Raw genomic sequence first — 26,989 nt, 5'->3', positions numbered from 1 at the left:
GACTAACTTTAATCCTAATGCCTCACAATAAAAAAGTAATGTCAGAGGGGCGTTTTTTTTTATCATTTGTCAAGTGACTTAGGCTATAACCCTAATACAAAAAACATTGAGATGGAAATTGCTACAACTAATATCAACATCATAACATTTTTTTTTTAAACTCAGGTTTTCAATGCTCATCTGGCTAAGAAATTTCAACACAGTCTCACAAAGTCTAGCACTACTAACCCTCTCATCTCATTTTTCACTGATGACCTAAATTACATAACATTTTAAAATAACTGTTTTGCAATTGAGTTGCAAGATCTATTTTACTTTCATAAAGCATTAAACATGCTAATAAGTTTCAAAGGAAAATGTTTCCATGAAATGACCTTGATTCCCAAGGAAAAATGGTCCACAAAAGTCTTGACGGCACAAGAATAGGGAGGCCAGGGGACAATTCAGCGATCTGACAAAAATCTGTTAATGGAATAGAATCAATTTAGTGCTTTATCAGAACCAGAGCTTCCATTATTGAAAGGAGGCCCACAATATATTGGCAACGATGATGCAGTGCTGATAAGCAGGGAAAAATTATAGCGATGCTTGGCCTCAATAGCACAGTCTATATGGTCATGATGTTTGTCTACAGAGAGAAAAGGGCAAACGGGTGTGCTCTAGTTAAACAATAATGAGGAGAGAACGGAGTCGTGCCTAATTAGTATATTAAGCTCTTTTGCATTATTGTCTTATTTGGCAATAAGGCAATGTAGAAACAATAATGGAGTCAACCAAAGTTAGCTGTCTGCAAGCTTTGGTCGTAATAAGACAAGTTATTTCCTTTTTTAAATTAATGTTAACTCTACTGTGATTTCAGCTGAAACGTGGCTCTAGGCAAATGAGGCTGGACATAATTAACGTGCTAGTTAGGATAGAAATAAACATGCAAATGTAGGTCAGTGAAAAATGTACAAGATCCCAATCTCTAATGCAGCTGAACCATTTGCTATTCATTAAAGCGGATGAACCCTGTTTATCAGCCGATGCTAAAGTACTTTTGTCCTTAATATAGTCAGGGAACAGGTGGAGAGAACGGTCCGTCTCACACTCCCTCTTAAATAGGCCTGACGCAAAATTCATAGTCCCGGGGTCCAAAATTCACCCAAACAAAAGCAGTGGGAATTGAGAAAATGTACAGACCATGAATGTGTTCTGCATGATTTCAAACCGTTGTCCCAAACACTCCCCTGAAAGTATGAAATCATTATAAGAAATGGACAACAGTCAGACAAACCCCTTAAGTTAAGACATAATTAGAGATTAGTTATAATTAATTATATTTTTTTTCTTAGCTTAAGGGGTTTGTTGTAACCAGGCCCAAGTCCTTCAATATTTTCTGCCTGAACTTCCTGTTTAGTTTGAAGAGACTTCAAGACAAAAAAGGAAAACTATGTTCCAGAAAAGTTCCACGAAATGTTACAACACATTTTGGCATCTTAAATTACTTTGAGGACATGCATCAGTCTGGATTTCTTTGATTTGTTATTGCTTCAGTCAGAAAAACAATAAGTAAGTGTTCTGTTTTGAAATTCCAAAAAAACATCACTGTCACCTGGCCAAGTTTTACTCACATATACCACTTGGTGATTGTCCAGTCTATGCTTAAAAAAATCTTTGGCAACATGACTGGGTGGTCTAAATGAAAACACACAAACACACACACACACACACACACACACACACACACACACACACACACACACACACACACACACACACACACACACACACACACACACACACACACCTGCGAAGAAGACAGGTGTGATAAATGCCGTAGGTTACCCAGATCTGCAAATGCACAGCTTCTCCCTGGTGGTACTCCTAAACATGAGTAATGCAGCAAGACAGCAGCTCTGCGTTTGCACCACAGGACGGTTAGAGAGAAGTGTTAAGGCGTTCTCTCCGAGGAGAACCTTAAATCTACATGCAGAGCTTCCTTCATGCTTGCTTGAAAAACAGTCCGCTAACTATTAAGACAAATCTGCTGAAAAACAACTGCATGAAATAATTCATATCTCAAATTATCTGACTAGGTAGCACATCTCATTCTGTCATCGTTTAGCATTCTCATCCACATCCATCTTTGGACAGTATCTCAGGATAACATAAAAGATCACCATCCTGTCTTTTTTTTATTTATTATTCTCAATAAATCATATTAAGCAGTACAGAGAAAGACACTGAAACATGAGATATTATAAGCCAAATTTTTAAGCCATTGTATGGTGTTGTAGTCTTAAGAATATAATTGCCTTCACTTCTTAAATGCATTATAACAGTGATTATGTGCCTAGAAATTTTAGCTTATGTTTAGTGACATTCAAAATTCTTTACAGTTCTAACATTAATGAACAATATTTTATGAATATTAATCATTATAATTTTGACATGTAAACATTGAGGCATGTGAACTACAAGGAACTGAATGATTCTAGGACTTTTCAGGATTAAATATTAATTAGGCTAAGCGTTTCTGATTCCAATAAAAATAACTGGTTCACGTGAGTAATTCATACAGGAATCTGACTATACTGGTCATCATGTATGTTTCAAAAACCATTAAAGCGAACCAAATGATTTATTTGACTATATCTCTTGACTTTTGATTGATTTTTTTTACAAAAGACAAACTACAATGTTGCATAGTAGAGCTGCTCGATTAATCGCTAAAAGATCGTGATTTCGATTCAAACACCCACGCAATGTAATTAAATGACATTGATTCACCAGTGTCTATTAAACTGGAACATTCAAATCTGCATTGGCGCTGACCCAGAGAAAGCAGTTATCATGTGAAACAGCGTTACCAACAGTCTTTTCAAACACACACAGGGCTCCAGACTAACTTTTCCACTGGTTGCACTGGTGCTACGAACTTTCTCAGTTGGTCGCAACAGCATCTGATTTGGTCGCACCTTTTTTTTTTTTTTTACATGCCATGGGATTAATCAATGCATGCTGATGAATAGTGGTTTTAATGGACCAAGGCTAGCAAAGGCTTTCTGGGTTGCAGCAGAAATACCTGTAATATATTAATTATCATTGCCAAATTTCAGGATTTTCATGGATTTTGGACAGTAATTTTAATCTGTAATTTTAAGCATTTTACATTTGAATTATATAAAATCTATCTATTTACATTTGAATCATCTATCTATCTATCTGTCTATTATCATCTTTCTATCTTTTAAAAATCATTAAACATTCAAATGTATGCATTACATTTTAAAAGATTAGAGTATTATAATAAACTGATACAGATTTTTCGTTATCAAAGTTTATAGTTGTAACAAAAAGCAGAAATCTCACACTCCTTACCTTCTGCATTTTATAATAATTTCCTTTTCCTCTGTCGAGCGATCATGAGAGTAATCGCTCGACAGAGGAAAATATAACCGCTGAAAAGACGTAGGAGGAAGGGGCTCTGTGTTTCGTGAGACCATTTTTATATGCCTTAATTCGTGAATTCGTAATTGCCGCGTTTCACAATCAGTGTGCAATGCGCGTTACGTCTACGTTCGTCAATAAATAAACTGCACGTGTCTTGCGGAAGAACATTGTAGACGGAACTTCTCTCCGTTAATGTCTATGGCGAGTCACGCAGGCACTGGGCTACTCCGCAGCCGAGACGACCCCGGGATAAAATAGTCCGAATATAAACACTTATTATAGGCGTACCGTAGTGATTCAGAATAAGTCAAAAACACGGTTTGGAAAATGGATTCATGATGTAGCCTACTCGTTCATTTTGAACATAAGTTACGGACTGCAGCAGCTGATACAACGGCGTTCTGTTGCTCAAGTGTCCACTCGCACAAATGCGACCACATAACATTTTAACTCGCACATTCTCAAAAAATGGTCGCATATGCGACCAATTTGGTCGCAGTCTGGAACCCTGACACAGTATCGTTATTTCTGTGTTACAAATGTTCATATTATCACAGAAGTACTAGAATAAGTTTACAGTTTGGATAAAAACTGACGATTACGGTAGCGATCAAAATAACGCAAATCAATTTTTGAAAGTAACTTGGTGCTTCAAATAATGATTAAAACGATGGCAACAAGTGACTTAAAAAATGTATTTGTCATGAATCCTTCATTCAAGAGATTCGTTCAAAAACGCTGATTGATCCAGTAATGAATCATTGAATCAATCAAACAATTTTAAACATCAATTAAACATTTTAAATAGACTGCAGCAATTAACATTTAGTCAGAATCAATGGTAGATTACGTTATTTTGTTAAGCTGTTTGTTCAGAATCATGGGAGAATCGTGATCTCTGTTTGAAACAAAAAAAATCGTGATTCTCAGTTATCCGGAATCGTGCAGCTCTACTTCATAGAGGAATATATAAGACAAGCATTACTTGCAATATCATTTACCATATGACAGCAGTTTATTTTGTATATTACCAAGGAAATAGTATGTCTTATGAAAATGATGAGCTATCTGTGCATAATACATTCCAATCACTGATGCAGTTGAACACCGAAAAGTTAAAAAAAACATCAGCTGTATCCCTTTTGACCAGAGAGGACTTGTAAACATGGTTGGGATAACACAATACAAAAGAAATAGACATAATTTACACAAAAAAAACAAGAGACCTAGCACCTTTTTCCTTTAATGCTGTAGCTGGCATTATAAACTTGCTGCACCAAATTCCTGCGACTTCCACCTTCCTTGCGTTTACCAGCATCGGCCCTGTGAGCGACACTGTCCGCACACAACCTAACAGGAAAAGCCACTTCCTCTCCAGCAGACGGTACTCATAATACCCTGACAGCTCAAAGAAATCATAACACATCGTCGCAAAATTATCTAGCACCTACTATAATTGAAGCCGTAACAGTACACGTATTGTCAATGTCGGACTGCGTAGCGTAAAGCCTGCATTTGTGGGCAACAGATGGGCACTGCAGCAGGTGAGAGCATGATGCTCATATTCAGCCTTCAAATGCTTATTCTTCAATGAATTTCACAGATATCGCTCGTTTCAAGGCACAATTTTTTATTGTTATGATGCCAAATGCTAATTTAAGCCGAGACAGCATGCATTAATCATTGAGCACAATGGGAAACAGGCAGGAAGAATAACTCCATGCGCAATATGGTTATGCCTCTCAACGCAGCAAGCAGATGCCGAGACAAGGAGACGAAAGACAGGATTCCCGTTCGCCCGCCGGTACACGCACACACACACACACACACACTCACGCTTAAGTGGGGAGCAGGATGAGAAGGAGAGGAAAGAGAGAGCTCGTCTAGTTGCTTGACTACCCACCTCTGCGATGCCTGATGCAGTGTGTCCTGCTCGGCGAGGCTGAAGAAGAGTTGGGTGTGTGCAGCCAGATTGCCTCCGCCGAGCGTCAGGAACGACTGCGAGAGAGAGAGAGAGAGGGAGGGGAGATGAGACGGGAATGGTGAGTGGGTTTATCCTCCACGCTACCCAGTCAAAGTGTGTGCCTGTATGCCTGAGTGCATGAGTGTGCACGTGAGAGGGGGCGGATGGGAAGGAGAGAGAGACCAAAGCAGTGTGTATGTGTGAGCAAGTCTCCCGAGACAATGCCGGAGAATAGAGACTGTGGAACACAGTAGATGCATTAAACGCAGGGTCCCTCCCTCTTACATCACTCGAACACCGCGCTCTGCACTGTCAGCGCAACATAACCATATGGAGGAACAACGGGTGCAAGGAGGAACAGAGAGAGAGAGAGAGAGAGAGAGAGAGAGAGAGAGAGAGAGAGAGAGAGAGAGAGAGAGAGAGAAGACACAAGAAAGCAGACAAACAAATTTAGGCTAGAATGTTTAAAATGTCTTCATAAAAACCCAATGCTAAAATTTGTCTGGACAGGTAAAGGGTTCTGGAAATGCCTCTACACTCATTTTTTCACCATAATGTTGGACTTGATATATTTGCTGAGTAGAAGGACACTGGCTTCTTTTGAATACATCTCAAAGATAACATTAAACAGCATTTACAATGCATTTAAACAGAATATTTTGGGAAAGAACATACAGTGGGACATTATTTTATCATTAAAACTCATTATTTTAAACGCTTTTTGTAATTTTGACATAAAAAAACACTGTTGTTAATTTAAGAAAAAGGCATGGTTTCACAAACAGGGCTTACACCGTGTCCTAACTAGGGTTGCAAAGGGGCGGAAAATTTCCGGAAAGTTTCCGGTAAATTTCCATGGGAAGTTAAACTGGGGAATTTTGGAAATATTCCATATTAGAAACTTTCCATGGGAATTCATTGTAATGTAATCGATCATTGTATCGATTACATTAGCATAAATATAAACAGAAGTCATAAGCAGGGCCACACGCAATCTGCTGACTTTTTTTGTGATTTCTGTGCTGAATTTTTGGAAAAACCTGCGGAATGGTTTTAATAATTGTATATATATATATATATATATATATATATATATACACACACACACACACATATATATATATATATATATATATATATATATATATATATATTAGTGCTGTCAAACGATTAAAATATTTAATCGCGATTAATCGCATTAATGTCATAGTTAACTCGCGATTAATCGCATTTAATCGCACATTTTTATCTATTCTAAATGTCTCTTGATTTCTTTTTGTCCCATTATTTTTTCTCATTTTAATGCTCTTATCAACATGGAAAAGTGGATCGGCTTGCTTTGTGCAAATGTTTTTTATTGAAAACAACATTGGCATATATTGTGTTCAATTTCACACTAAAACATTCTTACTTGGAGCAAATAATCTCTCACACAATGTAACACTGTCCATCAATAAAAGGGTGAAAGAAATACTGACGAGGTCCTGATATTGACGAGGGGGCGGAGAATTCGCATCAGCTGTGTGTGTGTGTGTGTGTGTGTGTGTGTGTGTTTGGCCATCATCAAGTGGTATTTCAGACTGGACGTGCTGCGATGATGATAGCTCAGTTCACAACGACAAAACACACAGATCACTTTGGTCTCGTCAATGGAACCATTTGGCAACTTTTTAAAAGTAAACGTTCCATTCAGAATCTTATTGGCATCCATTTCGGTGTCTCGCGCTCGTCATCCACTCAAAACTGGACGTTTTGAACGTTCCTATAACATTCAGAAATAACGTTTTTATAACTTAATGGGAACGTTATGAAAACGTTGAAAAGGAGAGATTCGCGATTGCACTGAACACGTTTTAAGTGCAGGCACATATTGTCCTAGCGAGCCCAGAGAAAATTCTAACAAGAGCAGCGTGTATCTGAGAGCGCGCGACTCGAGCAGAGAGATTCGTGCTCGGCACATTATATTCCACGCGCGAGCAGAGAGATTCCCGCTCGCGCATCCGGCTCGCAAGCCCAAACAAGTGTGTGCGGCGTGCCTGTTGTTTTGTTTCCGGTCTAGCTAGATCCGCTTGCGCTTTCAAAACGTCCATGCCGCGTCCTATTGCAAAAGCATGTGAAAAAAAACTACAAAGTTTGCTAGGCCAAAAAGACCGTTAATCGCGCGATAAAAAAATTAACGCCGTTAAAATGGGTTTGCGTTAACGCCGTTAATAACGTGTTTAACTGACAGCCCTAATATATATATATATATATGTATGTGTGTGTGTGTGTGTATATATATATATATATATATATATATAGATATACACATATATACACACACACACATATATATATACACAATAAAATATATTATTATATTATTGTTCATAGCAATATATATATCACCTTTTTTTAGATTTTTGGAAAAATCTGTGGAATTATTTTGAATTTGTTAAAAAGTTATTAGAGTATTAGAAATGAAAACATTACAAAATATTCACTTAAATTTTATTTGAGGTTCACAATACAAATGCAAATAGAACTTTTATTTTGACGGGTTTCTGAATGTATCTGACGATGAAATGCTGGAGATGAGCGCGTACTTGTGTAGTACACGAACCTGCTGCACTCATTTTCCCTTTCTGTTCTTATGGCGAGCGGATTTGAGATGCTCCAGTGCCGTCTGTCACCTCAGGTAATCGACATAGTGTTGACAGTATTTACAAAACATAACTCTCCCATTCTCATAAAAAACTTTCGCAAATTCTTTTGCTCTGTCCTGTGCTGTGATTTTTGCAGACAAGTGACGTTTCCTTAATTCCTCCGCGTTCAGTTTTATTTTAGACATTTTAAAGATTCACTTTCTTATAAAAAAAATTAAACATCAATCAGCGCAGCCTACTACCCCTCACAATCGCACACGCGCAAGTTGTACTTGTCAATGATGGTCGGGCACTACTAAAATCTGCGGAAATCTGCGGAGGTTTCTGCGCAAGTCTGCGGGGCGCGTATTCCGTGTGGGCCTGGTACACGAGACACGTGAAAAGGTATCTTTTCCATGTAAATCAGAGTTTTTGTCCTAACCAGCCGGGACGGCGACACGCGACGATTCTATTTTAGAAACGGTTTCTATTTTTCTGCGACGTCGCGCTGGAACAACAAACAAAGTGTGACAATGATAATCTCAGATACTGTTTATGTAGTTTATTTAATGTTAAAAGCATGTAATGTGACTTTGAATATCAGTTAAACTGCTCCCAGCTTTGTAGCTGTAAAAGCAACAATGGATAATTCACCTCAGATCTTGAAATTAAACAAATGGAAACAAGAACGTTCAAACTGTGAACAAAGATTGTTTTAGTAACTCAGTAGCCTAGGTATTTGAATAATGTTTAAATGGTGTAATATTTGTGAATTTGATTATGTAGCCTACTTATCCATTTACTTGCGATTGCCATCAAGATTACTCTCTGGTTCTGTGCACTTGCCGCGAGACTCCGCCCACACGCTGTTCTGATTGGCTGTGAGTTTTGATTGATTTTTTCATCTCGCAGTCATGTCCCGTCTAGTGTGGACAGACAAATGATCTGTCGCTGGAATCTTATCGCATCGCGTCTGGTTAGGACACGGTGTTAGATTAAGGCGGGATTGGGCCTTAGTTTAATTGGCACATTTATAGGTGTGGGAATCTCTAGACACCTAACAATTCAATCACGATTCAGAGGGCTGTGATGCGATGATAAAACGATTATTGATACATCTTTTTTTCTATACAGATTTCTTTTTTCTCACTGTGTGACTACTTGGTACTTTTAAAGCAAAGAAATTGTAATGATCCATAATGAATTTACTTCCAGTATATGTTACTGATCAAGCAAATGGAAGTGATTTGGCAATAAATGTTGCGATAGTTTGTAATTCGCTTTGCCTTTTCAGAGTTGGTTGGAAGCTTTTAAGGTTGTACTGGTTTCCACGTCAGCGCTGTTTGATCTGACGTGTGGTTTAGAACAGAATTCTGCGCCGAATGCTCCAAATTAGATCTTGTTCCGATGTTATTAATTATGCATTGAATTCAAACGCTTTCTCACTGGATCTCCCAGGGCTATATAATAACAGTGTTGTGTGATTGAGATCGGCCCACGGATAGGGTGGTTTCGTTTCACTTTCATTTGTCGTTTGATGTTTCTCATATGTAACAGAAGTTGCAGCTCTTATCAATTGGACAACGTGGTGGTGAGGCGACCTCTTGTCACCTATTTGGTCGCAGTTTGGAGCCCTACTTGCAGTAGGAGTTGCAGTTTGGAGCCCTACTAGTGTGGCTCTTATCAAGGTCCTTTTTCCCTTCAACTTCATAGAAGTTATCATTTTAACATTATCATTTTAAAAATAGATTTTTGACATTTGTGATTCGAATCGTCCACGTCCGCATCGCGATGCATCTAAGAATCGGTTTTCCCCCACTCCTAGACATTTAAGTAGCTTTTATAAACGTGCCATAGAAAAAAAAAACTACCGGTGTGCATCTTGAGACAAAACAATGGCACTGACATATTTTTAGATCTGTCAGTGCAAGTTGCGTTCAGTTAAAACAGCTCAAACATGCATGTCTGTGAAGCCAGGGGAATTTTTTTTAAACCATCCCTATTACTACTATAGCACAGAATCCCTTATAAAAATAAACTGTATTTAATGGTCCCTCTTTCCTTTTAGAGCTGCACAATTAATCGAATTTCTAATTGCGATTACGATTATGGATGCCATGATTACGTAATCGTTCAAAGCAGCGATACAAAAGAATATCCACTCTGCTTGTGTGTGTTTAGAGCATAATTATGTTATGAGAGGCGAATCACGACTACTTCAGAAAACCCAGCACAATATGACATACCAGGCAGTGACGCAAGTATACGCTTTCACCTCAGAAAAACGGACTTTACTGTAGGGCTGTGCAATTAATCGAATTTTGATTTCAATTTCGATTTTAGCTCCCAACGATCTCCAAAATAGTACAATTGAGTAAAAACGATTATTTTGTCATGTTATTTTGTCTTGTGTTCTGAATGACTCGCGCACGCGCACATCCGTCCCTCCCGAAGCCTTAAACTCTCTCAGCCTCATAAACTGCAAGCACAATAAACTTCACAATAACAATTGGCTAATTTAATATAGACTGGAGTGAGACCATAGACGCCTCTCGAGCTGTCGAGATCTCTTTAACATCTAAAATTTCATTCATTTCTGCTCGATCACTGTATCGCCTCAGTTCAAGCGAACGGCAGCGCGCGCGCACATGGCCTGATCATCTGTTCCGCTTTACAGCACGAAACACATCGAGAATGAACACAGGGAGCGACATAAAACGTGTCTGTTTGTCCGGGAAAGGGGGATTTTTAAGTTTCAAGTGAAAGAGCGTTTTACTTGCCCGACCGATCGAAACGCGTTTATATGTAGTAACTTACATTTTAGACGGAATATTGACTGGTTTTGTTCTATTTCACCGACGAAAATAGTTACAAAAGAAAAGCATCACTAAGCGCTGTGTTTTGTTACTGTGTGATTTATTATTTTGAACGAATCGTTTTAATGAATGACTCAATGATTCATTTATTAAGACGGTCACTTGTCGCCACCTATTGATTTATTGTTTAAAGGCAAAGGCATCATTGATTTTATTTTTTATTTTATTATTTGTTTAAACATTAATCTCATAATATTTACACAGTTGTAATTTTGCAGTGTAAATTAATTTAATAGATAACAGCCCTTTTTATTAAAACTGAATTTGATAAAATGTAAGAATTTGACATAAAACATATTTAGTAAGGTTTAATAAATTGTCCTTTATAAAGGCAAATAATGCCCTGGTGACCCCCTATAACTAATTACTTTGTAAACATGTCACCTTTTTCACCACTTGTGAGTTTAGAGGTCCGTTTAATATTTCAAAAAGTACAATAAATGTTCAAATTTAGATTTTTTTAAGAATTGTTGAAAGGTGTCTTTTAATAAATGCAACATGTTCCCAAAGTCATGTGAAATAATCGTGTTACATAATCGTGATTTCAATACTGACCAAAATAATCGTGATTATGATTTTTTCCATAATCGAGCAGCCCTACTTTACTGTCCTGTCAACCATTATACTGTGCTCGTAGCGCGCACTCTTCAATTGCACGCGCAATTATTAAGTCACGAAATAAAAGTAAAATACCAATAAATCACGTGTTAGGTGAGAAGGATTTGTATGCAGGTATGATTTTCATTCTATTCACCAGGAGCTGTTTCATGAACAGTTCTTGTTAGTATTGTGTATTTACCATGGTAACTCTCGTTTCCATAACCCAAAAATGCCACTTTATTTTCACTTTGTGTTATTTTTTATATTATTAAATGACTGTGGTGGCTCATATCAACATTGTATTTACAAAAACTAGTTTGGGACTACTATTTAATTGCTTTAGCATAGTCCTAATGTTTTTCTAGTCTTTACTATGAGTCATTCTTACAATTTATGTGTATCTTAAGTAAAGGGGGCCAGTACTTGTGTGTGTTAACAATTTTTGTGTAAACATGTATTATAATACGCCTATATATATTCAATGTAAATTGTGATAATCGTAATTAATAATCACAAGTACAATTTCAAGGGAATAATAATCGTGCAGCTCTATTTCCTTTATTTAAGTTCTGCACTATAGATAATCATCTCATTTTCCACACAGATTGTATTAGCACATGCTTTATAATAAGACGCTTGCCCAGAGCTTAGGGGACTGCAGCAACTCTAGCATTGCATACTACTGTGTCGCTGGTCCTTGGCTCACATCCAGTTTATACATACTACAGCAGATCTCTATGCCACCTTTTCATTCCCATCTTTGCAGCTTGGAGACCATAAGGAAAGGAAACACCTAAACATTTAGCCTAAGCATTGTGAGTGCTACGTGGAAGAGTTTAAGAATAAATGCATTCTTGAAGAAGACCACAGTAGTCTATTAAACATTCACAAACCTATGTGTATAATGTATAAGTGGGACGAGCAAAAAGATCAACCGAAATGGGATGCGGTGTGGAAAATTTTCAACTGAATCTATCAATTTAATGCAGCAGTGTTTGATGGACAAGTTATAACATTAAAAACCAATGAGGTTTCCTTTTAAATAGAAATCCATTAGCCATCACTTTAATAGGTCCACAGGCAAAACAGCTCAAGAGGTTGCCTTCAACAACATCAGGGAAAGGTGTAAATTAAAATTTTTGCAATACAGACACCAAAGTAAATTCTGTAGGTTTCGCCGAAAATAATCTTATCAGTTATACATGTGAGGGAAACTTCCTTTGCCTCAGATTGTCACAATAATAACCCAGCTACAATTAATAAATGGGACAAGAACAAAGCTTATAGACATGAATGCTCTGGAGAATTTGTCAATACATTTCTTAAATAATAGCACATTAAAAACCTTACACTGTTCCTTCCCTGACTCTAAGGCCTCGGTCACACTGCAGGGGCTTAATGCTCAATTCCCATTTTTTGAAAAAAAAATTTTGCAAGGCCGTTCACATTTCGAATTAAATGCGACCTTTTGTGATCTCCTGTGTGAACGTGAAATGACCCAGAAGTGACCCGCATGCGCAGAAGAGTACTCAACGGTCAACAACGTCACTTGTTGTTTGGGGAAGTAGCTAAACATGGCCTGAATAGAGCTGTCCCCCCAAATATTAATTAAATCAGAAACCTTGCTTCCCTTCCATTGACTGGTCTCAGCATCGTCCGCCATAGTTGTTTATCTTCTCATTCCCGCCTACTTCAACGCAGAATTATGACGTTTGTCGCATATCAATGACGTGCGGGTCGGATACATGTGACCTGGCCGTTTAGATTGAAGTCGCATTTCAAAAGATCGGATACATAACGGATTTGGAACATACCCAAGTGGCCTGGGTCGCATTTGAAAAGATCGGATCTGTGTCGTTCAGAATCTCATGAAAAGATCCGATGCAGGTCGCATAGGGGCAAAAAATCGGAATTGGGTCATTTCAGCCTGGAGTGTGAACGTAGCCTGAGATTAAAGAGCACTTAGAAAAGACAATAAATTGTCACAACACCAAGCAACAACCACAGCCTTCCCACTTGGATGTGCACTGTCATTCTCATGATGGCCAGAGAGATATTTTCAATTCCTGTACTACGTCCATTTCTCAGCTGGAAAACAATAGTTTGAGAAAGAAATGAAGCAGGTGAGCTCATTTTTAGCAAACTGCTGTAATTCTAAGAAAGATGTTTAACACAACCTTGACCTTGAAAAGATACAACAGTAAAGCCCATGCTGGGAACGACCAGGTCATTTTTGCACATAATGGAAAAGTATTCAAAATCCAAGTCCCTGTAGAAATGGAAATGTAGGAATTACATTTGCACAGCTAATTACATAACCACAAGGATAAAGTAACTATTATAATGATGATCATCGTACCATCTGACAGGTTTCTAATTAACCCCTGCAATTGAAAATGTCACGGAGATAAAATATGACAAATTACAGCAATCAACCATCCATAATATTTCAGAAAACACTGGATATCACATCCCTCCAGTAAGCTCTAAGGACATTAAGGACATAACAAGGACAGGTGAGAGAATGTCAATGTCCCTTAAACTAAAATAAAAAATGATTAAATAAAAATTTGAATGTTTAAAAAAAATTCTAATTTACTTTGAAGTTGCACAAACATGCTATTTTGCTCACGGTTTGAGACACCATTAAAATAATACCAAACCATTAAACTGGATAAGTGTTTCCTATTAACTGTTTCATTTCTGAAAAGAGGGTTTTATGTTTCTGAGAAGGAACAATCGTGTAAACGTGTAATATATAACCAATGCTGAAACCTGAATTTTTCATTCCATTCGGAATTCTAAAGGCCCATTCACACCAAAACCGATAAATATAAAGATAAGTATAACGATAATTACGTAAGCATCCACACCAATGCATGCTAAAGTTGTATATTCTAAGTGCGCTGCAGTTTTTTCGTCTGCCAGTTTTAATGCTCGAGCTCTTTAATGTTGAGTGGACTCTGATTGGCTGTCAGTGTTTTTACTGTTCATCCGCTGGAAAAAAAAAAATTCTGAAAGTGATTCCAACGATATTGTTCCAAACCTCTGTGTTGCTAAAGTCATAGTTGTTTGGACTTTCCTATTCTCACAGAATTAGAAAGATCATTAAAACTGTATATAGTTTTCGTCCTTGTTGTGAATAAGCCTTAAAGGGATAGTTCACCCAAAAGTGAAAATTCTATCATTTACTTGCATAGTATGGGGAAAGAAATACTATGGAAATCAACTATTTGGTTTCCGACATTCTTCAAAACTAGTGCAAAGTGCCCGTGCAAAATTGGTTTTTGTGTGTGTTTTTAGTAATTGTTGGTTTGGTGTGTTTGACTTTGAGTGCTCATTGTTACAATTAAACAGCAAATGTTCAGTGACATTTTTATTTGTGCATGGTAGAAAGCAAATACTGATACTGACATAATGACATAGGCCTACAATAAATAGGGAAAATTGAACTGCACGATTCAGGGAGCAGCTACACAGTGTACTCCAAGAAAACGCTACGCTTGAGCAAACAGTTTGTGCATAGGCTACTACAAATGATGGCCGTGAATAAAATATAATATTCAGAAGTAAACAGTGTAGCTGTCTTAATGTTCATAGATACACTAGATTAGGGGTCGACCGATTATCAGCGCCGATATTGAGCATTTTTATGGTTATCGGCCATTTTCAAAACCGATAAAATAATTTAATTTTGAAATGGGGAATATTTGTCTCTGACGCAGCCACCTCTGTCGGAACTCACCACTCTGTAGACTAGACCAATGCAATGTCCCGCACATCTGTTTTGTTGGGAGTCACGAGTCCGGCCAATCAATGCAGAAAGCTGAAGGCACTGAAAGTTTAGCACTCGCTGACTGGAGCTGCTGCACTGATCATGCATCAGTTGTCTTGTATCTCAAATTTAAGGCAGCAGCAGACTTTGCTGAAGTAGCAATAAATTACTACACTTAAGTTGCAAAACACCTCAGTATAATAGGGTCCTGTGATGTCCGCGATACAGAAAACACGGACCGAATCGTGGAATCCAGTCATAAAAACGGAATTTACTGTATAAAGCGGAATGTCACGGAATTTGTCAACTTCTTGATGAATTAATAAAATGCAGGTCAGTACAAATCAAATCGAATTTCAAACCGCAAAAAGACTATTTCAATATGAATCCTGCGTGTCTCTAAATGAATGGTGCAGACGCATGATTTAATTTACCACACACCCACACACGACACACACACACACTGGAGCACGCGTGACGCTTGCGCTGTTTTCAGCCTCAGCCGCATCATTATATGAGGACGTGATTGCATAAACATCATCTCCAGAGCCGCTAAGTCACTTCATGAGCTTTTTAAAGCTTCAACTGAGAAAAGTTTTCGTCATATCATAAACACACAGAAACTCAAAGATCTCCACGGCAACCCGTCAAAATAAAAGTTCGTTTTTTCATAGGGCCCTAAACATGTAATTTTTGTTAAACTTTAAATAAATTGAATAAGTTTGAGGATTTAAATTAATTAGAAATGCTTTTTGGTTACTAAAATTTAATTTTACCATTAAAATAGAGTCTAAGTTTTACAGAATGCTGCTGGGTGCTCCCTGCACATTTCTTTTAGTTATTATTATTAATAATAATAATAATAATAATAATGTTATTATTAACAGTTCTCAGATTTAAAGATATGTTTAAAATAATTTAAAGAAAGTATTTGTCAAAACTCTTTGTTATTCTTAATTTTGACATTAACTTACATTTCTACACCAGACATAGGCTATATATCGGTTTTAAAATATCGGTTATCGGTCTACTTGATCTGTAATAATCGGTATCGGCATCGGCATCGGCCCTGAAAATCACATATCGGTCGACCCCTACACTAAATGTCGCCTTGGGTACGGCAGTTCATTGGAACGAATGCGTCAATAGAGCCGCCATCATGGAACAGGGGAGCCCCTCCTCTTTAAAGCATCAGCATCAATGTAGGAAATGGTCTAACGGAAATAAAATCACCATAAATCGTCATGAATGCGATTTTCTAGTTGTTTTGATTCGTTCCAATGGTCAGACACGTATTTATCATTGAGTCCAGATAAATTGTAAAAAATTTACAAAATTTCACATTCTTGTGAAATGTAATGCCTTGCTGTGTGGTTTTTAGATTTCATTCGTGTGAACATCCATACGCAGCACAAAAGTCCAGCATCATCCATGAATGCAGCGTTACCTACCTACTTCCTATGACAAGACCCCTGTTCCAAGATGGAGGCGCTTTTGACGCATGCTTTGAACCCCAAGGCGACATCTAGTGTATCTAGTGTATGAACGAACTGAAGTGAGTGAATTCGGATGCTGATGTTTACACTGTGCATCGGAGAGCTGGAGCTGTCGCAGAAATAATATATTAAAAAATATTATTAATAACAATAACAATCATAATGACTTTATTTTATAATTATATATATATATACCTCGGTGCCAGCTTTGTAGTTTCATTGATTGAAATTGTAACTCTCACGCTCACAGATGACGTGGTGGTTGAGTGCCCTCAGGCGGCCGTTATTACATTCAAATGAATACGCTTTCTACAGATGATTAACGGATATTTTTCCCTTTACAGTTTAAAGAGTAAACAACAATGACACAAATTTTCAAAACACAGTTGGGGTTTAAACAATAAACATTCTGACATAAACACTCAAGCTGTGTCTGAAACCGCGCCAAAAACAACAGTGTTTTACTGTTAGTAAAACACATTAAATTGTGTTAATGCCTAAATAATATATTTTAATAAAAGAAATTATATACAGGTCTATATAATTTACCTTATAAATATAATTTAATTTAATTTTTAAAATTCATCAATATAATATTGTCTCAATTTTCTAATATGTTCTATTCAAGTAATGATTAATAAAAAATAAAATAAAAAAATTAAACTAGCAGCATGAAATAAATGTTAAAGCAGGAATAAGAAAGCTGTATAGTAAACTCTGGTTTAAACTTGCTCGCTTCGCACTTTCATGTGCGCTCAGGTTTCTCCGCATTGGATTGTGGTAAATAGTGCTTCAGCAAGTGTACATTGAATGTACACTCGAATTCAGAGAGGATTGTGGGTAAAAGTAGTGAATGAATGTAGGGAATGATGTCATTCACTCAGAATTCGGACACCACTACAAAATGGCCGACACCCGATATAGTGCACTAGCTATATAGTCGATAGGGCGCGGTTTCAGACACAGCTTGAGTGTTTATGTCAGAATGTTTATTGTTTAAACCACAACCTTCTAAGTGCTTATTTTACCGATATATTTTGCATTTCTAATCCAAACAACGCCAAACTTGGCACTGCACTTACTCGTGCCCGTAGCAAAACACCTGTCAAGTTTGAAATCCATCGGACTAAGGGTTCGAGAGATATGCGAATAACAGACACACAGACGTTCCTGTAATTTATAGATAGATATCATCTTTTGTGTTCAGCAGAAGACAGAAATTCATACAGGTTTGAGGTTTGGAACAAGGGTGAAGTATGACAGAATTTAAATTTTTGAGGTAACTATCCATTTAAGTGCTTGCCTTGTCCTAACCAAAGGATATGGTTAAGAGGAAAGACCCAATCAGGGAAGTGCAATTATGGACTCCCATAATTGCATCGCTGAACCAATGAATGACTCAGTCTGGCTAATAGCGTCACTCTTTGCCAGAGTCTAGCCGCCAGCTCTCTACTGTACTAAGGGTGTCACGATCTCGATTTTAAATCGAAATCGATCGAAATTAATTCACAATCTCAAAAATCGAAATAAAAAATGAAATTGTCGATGCTGCCACGCCCCCATGTCGCGCCTGTGATGGAAAGTTCGGATCGTTTTACTGACTCTATTGTTCAATCTCGTTCATCAAAATTAACTAATCTTTTTTCTAGTCATTTCAGCTTTAAATGTTATACTTTTAACAGGCAAATTCCCCGAACACATCCACCACGCAATCTTGATCATATTCTGAATTAAGAAATCATTATGCAGTCAAAAATAATTTACAGGGAACATTAATAATTAATTTACCTTCCGAGTCTTTTGTTCATTTGTGGCATGATAGAGGCAATGAACAGATCGTTCATGAACGACTCATCACGGCGCGGAAAAAAAACACACGTGTTGAAAGGCTGTGAGTCCTCTAACTTATATTCTATGTCCGAGACCGAACTTGGCCCCGACCCGGGCCGATATTTCCCGTCACTATCCTCGGGCCGGGCTCTTGATCTATAGATGTGCACTGCCAACGCAATAGAGTGCGGCGCGGGACTAGATTTGATGGCCGAGTGCGAGCGCGGGCGGTAATGCACTCACTCTGTGTGTGCGGGAGAATAAAAAGATTCGCGGGACTCCAGCACACTAGAAATATCTATGAATAAAACATATAAAAACTAATACATTTTTATTTATCTGTTACAGATAAGCAACAAGAACAACTAAAACAAAATAGAAACGATTTACAGGCCAGAGTTTCTATTCATAACATATTTGCAGCGTTGAGCGATTTAGCCAATCACAGACATATGTGTTGATTTCTTGAACGCAATGGCCAATCAGAAGCATTTTAAGATAGGTCTCAAAACGGACTTTTTGTTCAGTGCTGAATTCTATAAGCTGGCAAATCCTCTAATTATAACAAAGTGTAGGCTATATATTATGAAAGAGTCATTGTGCAGTCAGCTTCATTGATAATAACAGAGATGTGTGAGATTGCGATGAACTGATGTCAGCTTTTTAGGAGCAACAGCAACCTGTGCTTAAATAAAAAAAAAGTAAAAATCGAGACTCGATCGAACCGTGACCTTAGAATCGAAAATGTAATCGAATCGAGGATTTGGAGAATCGTTACACCCCTATACTGTACAGCTACTCAAACAGGACAATGTGCCGCAAAATATGCTAATATTCCAGAAATATCTTTTAGGAAGAGAGTGGAATTAACAGTGCATCTTTTCTAGATGAATGCACAATATTACAATGCCTCCAAATTGTGCATTCTTCAAGGGCAATCCTCAACTATGCAAGCTATTATATATCACATACACTGTGGTACCAGCAATACTCTTTGTGCTGCATTTGTGTGCAATGTTACTCTTTTGTTTGGATGACTCCTGGCAGTCCTCTAGTCCCAAATGCAGCTTGTTAAAAGATGAGTAAGACAGTGGTTTCTATTTATACACTGGTTTGCAGCGCTGCAGCATAACGGAGCAGAGGCCAGCAAAAAAAAAAAAAAAAGAAAAGAAAAAAGATGCGCTTTCATGCAGCATGTGAGGAGAACTCTTGCCTTTAATTCACCTTCCTGTTCCTGCACTCGAGTTGAGAAAAGCACATTCACATGTGGCTTGAGGGGCGGTCTCAAATAACTGCAGCCCAGCTGAAGTGTGAACAGGGGAAAGCCAGTTTTAAATAGTTTTTGACAAAGCAAGTGCATTTCTCTGAATGCCAAACAGTTGGATGGAATGCTGTATACATTTTTGTCCATTAAAAAAAAGTGAATACTGAAAATATTCAAACTTTATACAGCATTATATTGTAGCAACTTAAAAAAAAGTTAAATAATTAATTCTAATTATATTAATTCACCCTGTATAAAGACAACTTTTACACTACACTGCCAGCGACAAAATTACCAGAACACATTTAATTTAAAGGAGAGCTTCCAGCAGTATATGAGCAACTATTGCAGACAGGATGTGGCCGAATCCAGAAACTTTTTTTGAAACTTGAAACAGAGCATCTTGTTCCAGCAACTACCAATGAGAGTGAAGACATCCTTGTTGTGTGAGCGTTTGCAATCTTTTAGTAGGCATTCCTACTTCATCGCAGTATCCAAACTGCATCAGGCATTGCTAGTCTCCACATTATGTCGGCTGCTCACTTGCATAAAGTTTTCATTTGCATAACTTTCACATCACCAGTGTCAATAATGTCTCCAGAACCCTTATTGCAAATTCTAAATGCTTACTGAAAATTATTGATGTCTGCTCGGTTGCTGCAAATCTCTGTCAGTGTGAACGCCTCTTGAGTGCATTTCAGACAGATTAATTTAAGTCAATCTGTCTGGTCAAAAATCCAGGTAACGTTAACGTTACATCACGTCAGCAAATGTGCAAAACTCTCCTCAATATCCTTGAATGCATTCTTATAGTTCAAAACTATTAGACATCAAGGTCATTGATTCGATTTCTAGGGAAGTAATGTATCCTTGAATGTAATCTAAGTCACTTTGTATAAAAGATGGCAAATGTATAAATTTAATGTAAATGGTTATGTGCATATGTTTTCTAAGGCAGTTCAAAAAAAGTACCATGATAACCATAATTTCCACCAAAATACCATAGAATATTGTTTGTTATTTTAATTTAACTAACTTGGTATTAGCCAATATCATCACACATAAAAAGAATATCTAAATGAAATATTAGTAACAGTATATAACAGTTCAAGCTCATATCAAAAGTCAAAATCAAACCTCTCTGAGACGATAACCCAGCTAAAATAGAAGGTGAATAGTAAAATACAACATAAAGTAGTTGTTTATCATTACCAAACGTTATAACCTGTAGCCTGACAAAGTGCTCATATACATGCATGGATAACGGCAGTTTAACGTCATTATGTGAAATATTCAGCGATTTACCGCAGCAAAAAAGTCCCTAGTCGTGATTTTTCTTGCATAACAGACGTTAAACACGGACATAATATAATATTCTTACCTTGCAGGGAGATAAGGGTTCATCAAATATGACATTTATCGATTTTCACCTCTAAAAACAGCTTTATATGGGATGTCGCGCGTTCGTTCAGTCAGAAGGACGTTGGACAAGCTGCAACGAATGACTTTTTTTGCCGCTTTCACAATCTATACACGCGCTACAAAAGAAACACTCGCGCTGAGCAGGGACGCTCCTATTGGCTGGTTGAGACGCAACGCGACAACACAGCGACGGTTGATTGGTTAGCTTACAGTACGTCACTGGAAATGTTACAAGCGACCAATAGCAGGTCTGACTCTGATTAATAAACTATCACCAAACTATGCGGTGCATTAAAGCAATAGAATCTGTCTGCAAGCCTTTAAGTTACGAATTAAAGAAGAATATATTAAATACTGATTAGATTTTTTTTAAATGCGCGCGCACACACACATATATATCTTTGCTGTTGTGGCGTCAAAATACTCAAGATTTAAACAAGCAACACAGATATGTATCTATTAATGTTAAATGTAGAAGTTGAGACTTCATGAGTTTAATGCACTATACTTTATTCTGGTACAGAAGTTTACAAGTGCAAGCAAGAAAACTAGGAATTGACAGAAAGCTGCAAAAAAGCTATTTTAATTTAATTGTCATTTAGATAATCTATGGCCAGTCTGCAATAATTCTCTTCAAATATAATTAAGTAGTTTCATTAAATATTCAAATTTCTATGCATCAGAAAATCAAATTCTAAGCCAATTAAATTAAACTCCCTTTCATATCGGCAGAGCAGTACAATTGTAAATGCAACTTTAAACAGTTCAGATCTTAACAGTCTGATGGTTAGTCTTTCAGGATGAGTGGGGCTTTGACTTGGGCAGCGACGTCTGCACCCATAAGCTCCTCCACTATAGTCAAGGCAAACTCAAAGCTGGTTCCTGGCCCTCTGCTGGTGATCACGTTTCCATCCTTCTGAACTCGAGCCTCTGAATATTTATAATGATCTAGAAGAAGAACACAAAATAATTCATATGGCTAAACATATCACCACAGTCTACAAGTAGAAACTTTGTTCTCCTGCTGCAAAATACTTTGGCTGTTTGTGTGCATGAGATTTCATACTACTTTTACATTGATCATAGTTTGTAAACTGTGTGCACTGTATTAAAATTGCACAGAAATCCTGGATGACCAACAACATTTATAGATATATGCAGTAGCCTACATAATATTAGATCTCACAATGCAATAAAGCGTTTGCCCATACATTTCCAGTAAGATGAACAGTGCATATTATGCATTAAATTCACCCAGTGTTCCTTTACTTATAATTTTCCAACACTTGTCATTGTGTTGTTACCTACAGCACCCTCTGTTGGATGTTTATCTTTGGATCTTTTCCATGACATGCCTTTGAAGTATGCAAGTTTCCATCACTGACATTAATGCTTGTGAGAAAATGACTAGGTATACATAGAGACGTTACCTCCAGCCATCATCTTGTCCTTGGCACCTGGATGGGTGGTAACTGTGCTGCCATATGCAATACCGTGAGCCAAAAGTGCCGTCGGGCCTGCAACAGGTCAAACAATGATATAAAGTTTTCTCTTAAAGGTAGGAAATGATGAAGTAAATAATTATCCTGTTATTCTTATTTTTTTGTGTTGTTGCTGAAGTCTGAAAATCTGTCTGAAGTCATGATTTAGTGTTCAATGCCAGTGCCTGGGAGGGGCAAAGTGACTTTAACATGATGATCATCATATCACCATCAGCCAAACATCAAAATATTGTTATCCAAAATAAACCAGGTATACAATTTCCAACTAATTCTGCAATACGCATTGGATGAACGAACGGAAGTAAAAATAGGGTCTAAAAATAATTTGCAGCCCTGGCTGTGCACTAAGCTCATCTGAACATTAATGAAAAGAGAGCCCTTAACTATTGATTGTGCACTTTGGCAGACGCCCAGTGCGGTCTAGTGATTACACTTTCTCTGGCAGGACGTCTGATGACCGATCTGACCCTGGCATCTACTGTTACAGGTCTAGCTTGTCAGAAGCTCAGTCCACAAAAGGAAATAAAAGACAGGCAGGTATAATAGACCTTTATGTCCCAATCACAGTCTCAAAGAGTATCAAAGCCTCACTACATGTAACATACTGTATTTGAATAGTCAAGCTTGCTTGCAAAATATCATGACCGGGCACATTCAGGGTTATTTTCGATAACTAAAACCAAAACCGTAAAAATCCTTTTCATTGCTAGAAATAAAAAAAACCTACTAACTAAACATTAATAAAAAAAAAAAAATAATAATAATAAAATAAATTTTAAACTTATTTTAATTCAGCTAGGTAGGTGTCAAGGCAATATATATATATATATATATATATATATATATATATATATATATATATATATATAACTTGAAGTACTATATAATATACCTAAAAAAAATTAAAACTTATATATATATATATAAACCTTAAATGACAAAAACAAATCACTAAAACGTTAAATTCAATTTAAACAGATAATATATTTTAAAACATCTAATTCAAAATATTAACAAAAAAACATAATAGTATATCAACAATATAAAAATAACACTAGGCATATAATGGCATTGCCATATAATAACAATATTTTTTCGATCCAAACATAAAGCAATAATTTATATATATAATATATACAATTTTTAAAAATGTTTTTATATATATATATATATATATATACACACACACATATGTGTGTGTTTAATATAGAAGTTTGTTTGTCAACTGTTAGGATTACACTTGCATAAAGCATATAAAGGTTACAGACATGGACTGAAGCGAAAAAACTTGGATGCAGATTTCAAATCAGACAGTGTAATTATCAGAGAAATTGTGTCTGCTGATTTATTCTTGACAATGTAATAATTCATTCTGAATTCACGAATATAGACTCTGTTTTACAGGTATTCCACGGCACTAAAAGAAGCTGTTTCTGTTCAGTACAGATCCCTTTAGGGACATCTGCCATTTTCTGGGACGCCTTCCTCTCTCCTGCGCTCTCTACGGCCACATGGGCTCACTGTCCTCATTCACCACGTCCTTCACAAGCCCTTGAACAGCAAAGCTGATAGCACACGTCTCTGTGTTCAATACGCTTCCAGATGAAGATGGACGTGCTTAATACTGCCAATTATAACAACTCATTATCCTCATAATTTGTATTTCAGATTTTTAGTTTTACAGATCGGCAGTCATAATTATAATCCACTGAACTGTGAGCATCATATATGTGGCACAGAAATCTTCCAGAAATTATCCAGACGGTTCAGGTGTACAAACGGGGGCAAAGGCCCTATGGGAAAAAATTACCAAAGGCCCTCTGGGAAATTCATACTGGAGGGAAAAGGTAATATTCAACTTCTCTTCCCGACATTTTGCATAATGGAGCAGCACTGAAACAGTTGAAATAAATGATGTTAATTCAGGGAAAGGTTAATGTGTGCACAGAGGTCACGATGAAGATTACCTGCACAGATTGCAGCGATCAGACCCTTCCTGCCCTCCTGGTCCTTCAACACCTCTTTCACAGCGGGAGACTACATAACATGCACACACACATATATAAAGTGAAATCATTGTCACAACACCTCTTAAATTTACATGATTATGCAATTCAATACGACCGCATTTCAATACGACCGCATTTCTAACCTCAACTGATGACTCAAAGATGTTTTCTATTTATTTGAGGGACACGGCATAATGTTATGCAAGATGTGCATGGCGTGAAACTCTCCTATGGAATCCGTTCAACTGTTAAATACACATAATTAAAACGTATTTGTACCTCAGAAAGGTTCTGAGCTCCAAGCAAACCTCCAGGCAGAAGCACCACATCATATGGACCCTGTCAGGAAAATGACATGCATCTTAAGAGGCAAACCAGGAACGTTTTCATTATCAAGATTCTTATATAGCTGATGTGCATTTGTACATCTCAAGGTAAACTGAAAATGTTTTAAAAAGTCTAAATTAAATTAATTTGAATGGTAACCAACGGTATGGTTTTATTGGCAATGAGTTATTTATCCAGTACATGGAGACAACACTCCATTCACCTTCATCAAATCAGTTCACAGACGAATTGTGAATCAGACTAACTTTGAATTATGGGGACCAAGTTAAAGCCGAACCTGTTTGCGGGCGTCCTCCAGACTGGAGTCGGGACAGATCATGACCTCACGGCTGCATTGCACAGGCTCTTTACCCGCCAGACCTGCCACAGTAACAGCAATCTGAGAGAGACAGAGAGAGAGATGAGGGGCATATCTGTGTAATAGCTGGCATTTGACAAAATCATATATCTAACGCCAAATTTAATGATGTATAAATAAGAGATTGTATGTTTCTGCTCTCTTAATCAGTATATTTTTACATTTGAAACTAATGTGAAACTTTTTTTATTTCCAAAAGCTGTTATATATTAACATGCAGGTTTACAGGACTTATGTTACAGGATATATCAATATTAAAATTACACTCACATGCATATATTGTTTAAAGTGTAATTTATTCCTGTGATCAAAGCTGGATTTTCAGCATCATTACTCCAGTCTTCAGTGTCACATGATCCTGCAGAAATCATTCTAATATGCTAGTTTGCTGCTCAGAGTACATTTCTGATTATTATACTGTTAATAACAGTTGTGCTGATTAATATATTTGTGCCATGTTTCTTTGATAAATAAAAAAGTGCAAAAGAGCAGCATTTATTTTCAAAACAGAAATCTTTTCTAACATACTATGTCTTTACTGACACTTTTGATCAATGTAATGCATGCTTGCATAAAGTATCACGCTCTCCCAAAAAAATCTGATTATGTAATAATGTCACAGTCCAGTTGACTCTCTGCAAACTTTGGCATTTACACAGTGGCAGCTCAGAGTCTGGCAGCAGTATGTGACCATATACAGTTGCACATGAGCAACATCCATGCAAAAGAAACACCTGATCACTGCTTTCACTTTACAAAGAACACCGCAAAAATTAAGAGCATGCATAATATATAACTAGATGCCCACAGACATGCATTCAGTGGCAGTCAATCTAACATGTGTGTGTTGTACAGACCCCCGCTCTGCGCATGACATCCACCGGGATCACCGTCTCCATCTCCTCCGCTCCCTTCGCCAGAATCACTAGAGCTCTTTTACCGGCCATTACTGTGAGTCTGAGGGCCTGAGTCTCTCTGCAATGCAATATAACCCCACTCACGTATGACACTTTTATTATAAAAGGTGTTTCCGGGTCTAGTTACTTGTGGGGAACTACCAGGCAAAATAAAAGTCTTCTTATACTTTTCGAATATAAGTGCATTCATGTATTATATTCATTTATGTTATCAAAATAAAACCATGCGTATTAAATCACAAAGTGAAAAAAAGCTTTGTTAATTTTTATTTTACAATAAAATTGTAATTATCACAAAATACTACAGACTTTATCAGTATCTGAGGTGTGAAAATCAATTTTACTAGAAAAAGTCACCTTAGAGATGGATGAACATGTATAGGCCCATTAACCTAAATATACACTTAAATGCATAGTGTTCACTACAGATTTATTTTATGGAGGGGAAACTAGAACAATAACAACAGATCAATACTATCTGAATAAAAGGGTTCCTTGTGTGTCGTTCTTTTTTAGGAGGGGGGTGAATAATATATATATATATATTTTTATTTACTTAAAATAATATTA

The 26,989-nt window shown here is 37.1% G+C and overlaps 2 protein-coding genes across 5 annotated transcripts in view; both read right to left on the bottom strand.

Annotated features, from left to right (window-relative positions):
- LOC143711947 (voltage-gated potassium channel subunit beta-2) overlaps positions 1-21,439 on the bottom strand; it is a 119,114-nt gene extending 97,675 nt beyond the window's left edge. The window contains exons 1-2 of one of the 4 annotated variants that reach the window (XM_077204150.1): positions 21,245-21,439; positions 5,339-5,433 (exon numbers count right to left, since the gene is read on the bottom strand). The gene's annotated coding sequence lies outside the window, so the exon portion shown is untranslated. Of the gene's footprint in view, positions 1-5,338; positions 5,543-21,244 lie in introns of those variants that run through there. The other 3 variants (XM_077204148.1, XM_077204149.1, XM_077204151.1) reach the window with 3 other exon arrangements.
- A 335-nt stretch (positions 21,440-21,774) lies between these two features.
- park7 (parkinson protein 7) lies at positions 21,775-26,565 on the bottom strand. Its single transcript, XM_077204154.1, has 6 exons — positions 26,360-26,565; positions 25,422-25,523; positions 25,076-25,135; positions 24,755-24,824; positions 22,716-22,802; positions 21,775-22,233 (listed from the first exon to the last, which is right to left on the bottom strand). Exons 1-6 carry the CDS (start codon positions 26,447-26,449, stop codon positions 22,073-22,075), a joined length of 570 nt encoding a protein of 189 aa, XP_077060269.1. The 5' UTR covers positions 26,450-26,565; the 3' UTR covers positions 21,775-22,072.
- Between the last annotated feature and the right edge of the window lie 424 nt (positions 26,566-26,989).

The sequence above is a fragment of the Siphateles boraxobius genome, unplaced genomic scaffold (assembly GCF_051911475.1).
Source record: "Siphateles boraxobius isolate OS27281-9 unplaced genomic scaffold, OSU_SipBor_1 5, whole genome shotgun sequence".
NCBI lineage: Eukaryota > Metazoa > Chordata > Actinopteri > Cypriniformes > Leuciscidae > Siphateles > Siphateles boraxobius.
The sequence above is the reverse complement of the archived record's forward strand: the minus strand, read 5'-3'. Positions and strand labels throughout refer to the sequence as shown.

What these genes read in the sequence shown, in the direction of transcription:
- park7 (XM_077204154.1), bottom strand. Translation starts at nt 26,449, where the DNA reads ATGGCCGGTAAAAGAGCTCTAGTGATTCTGGCGAAGGGAGCGGAGGAG. An exon ending in ATGTCATGCGCAGAGCGGGG is followed by an intron (nt 25,524 to 26,359) that starts GTCTGTACAACA and finishes TGTCTCTCTCAG; the next exon opens with ATTGCTGTTACTGTGGCAGG. An exon ending in GGACAAGATGATGGCTGGAG is followed by an intron (nt 22,234 to 22,715) that starts GTAACGTCTCTA and finishes TTCTTCTTCTAG; the next exon opens with ATCATTATAAATATTCAGAG.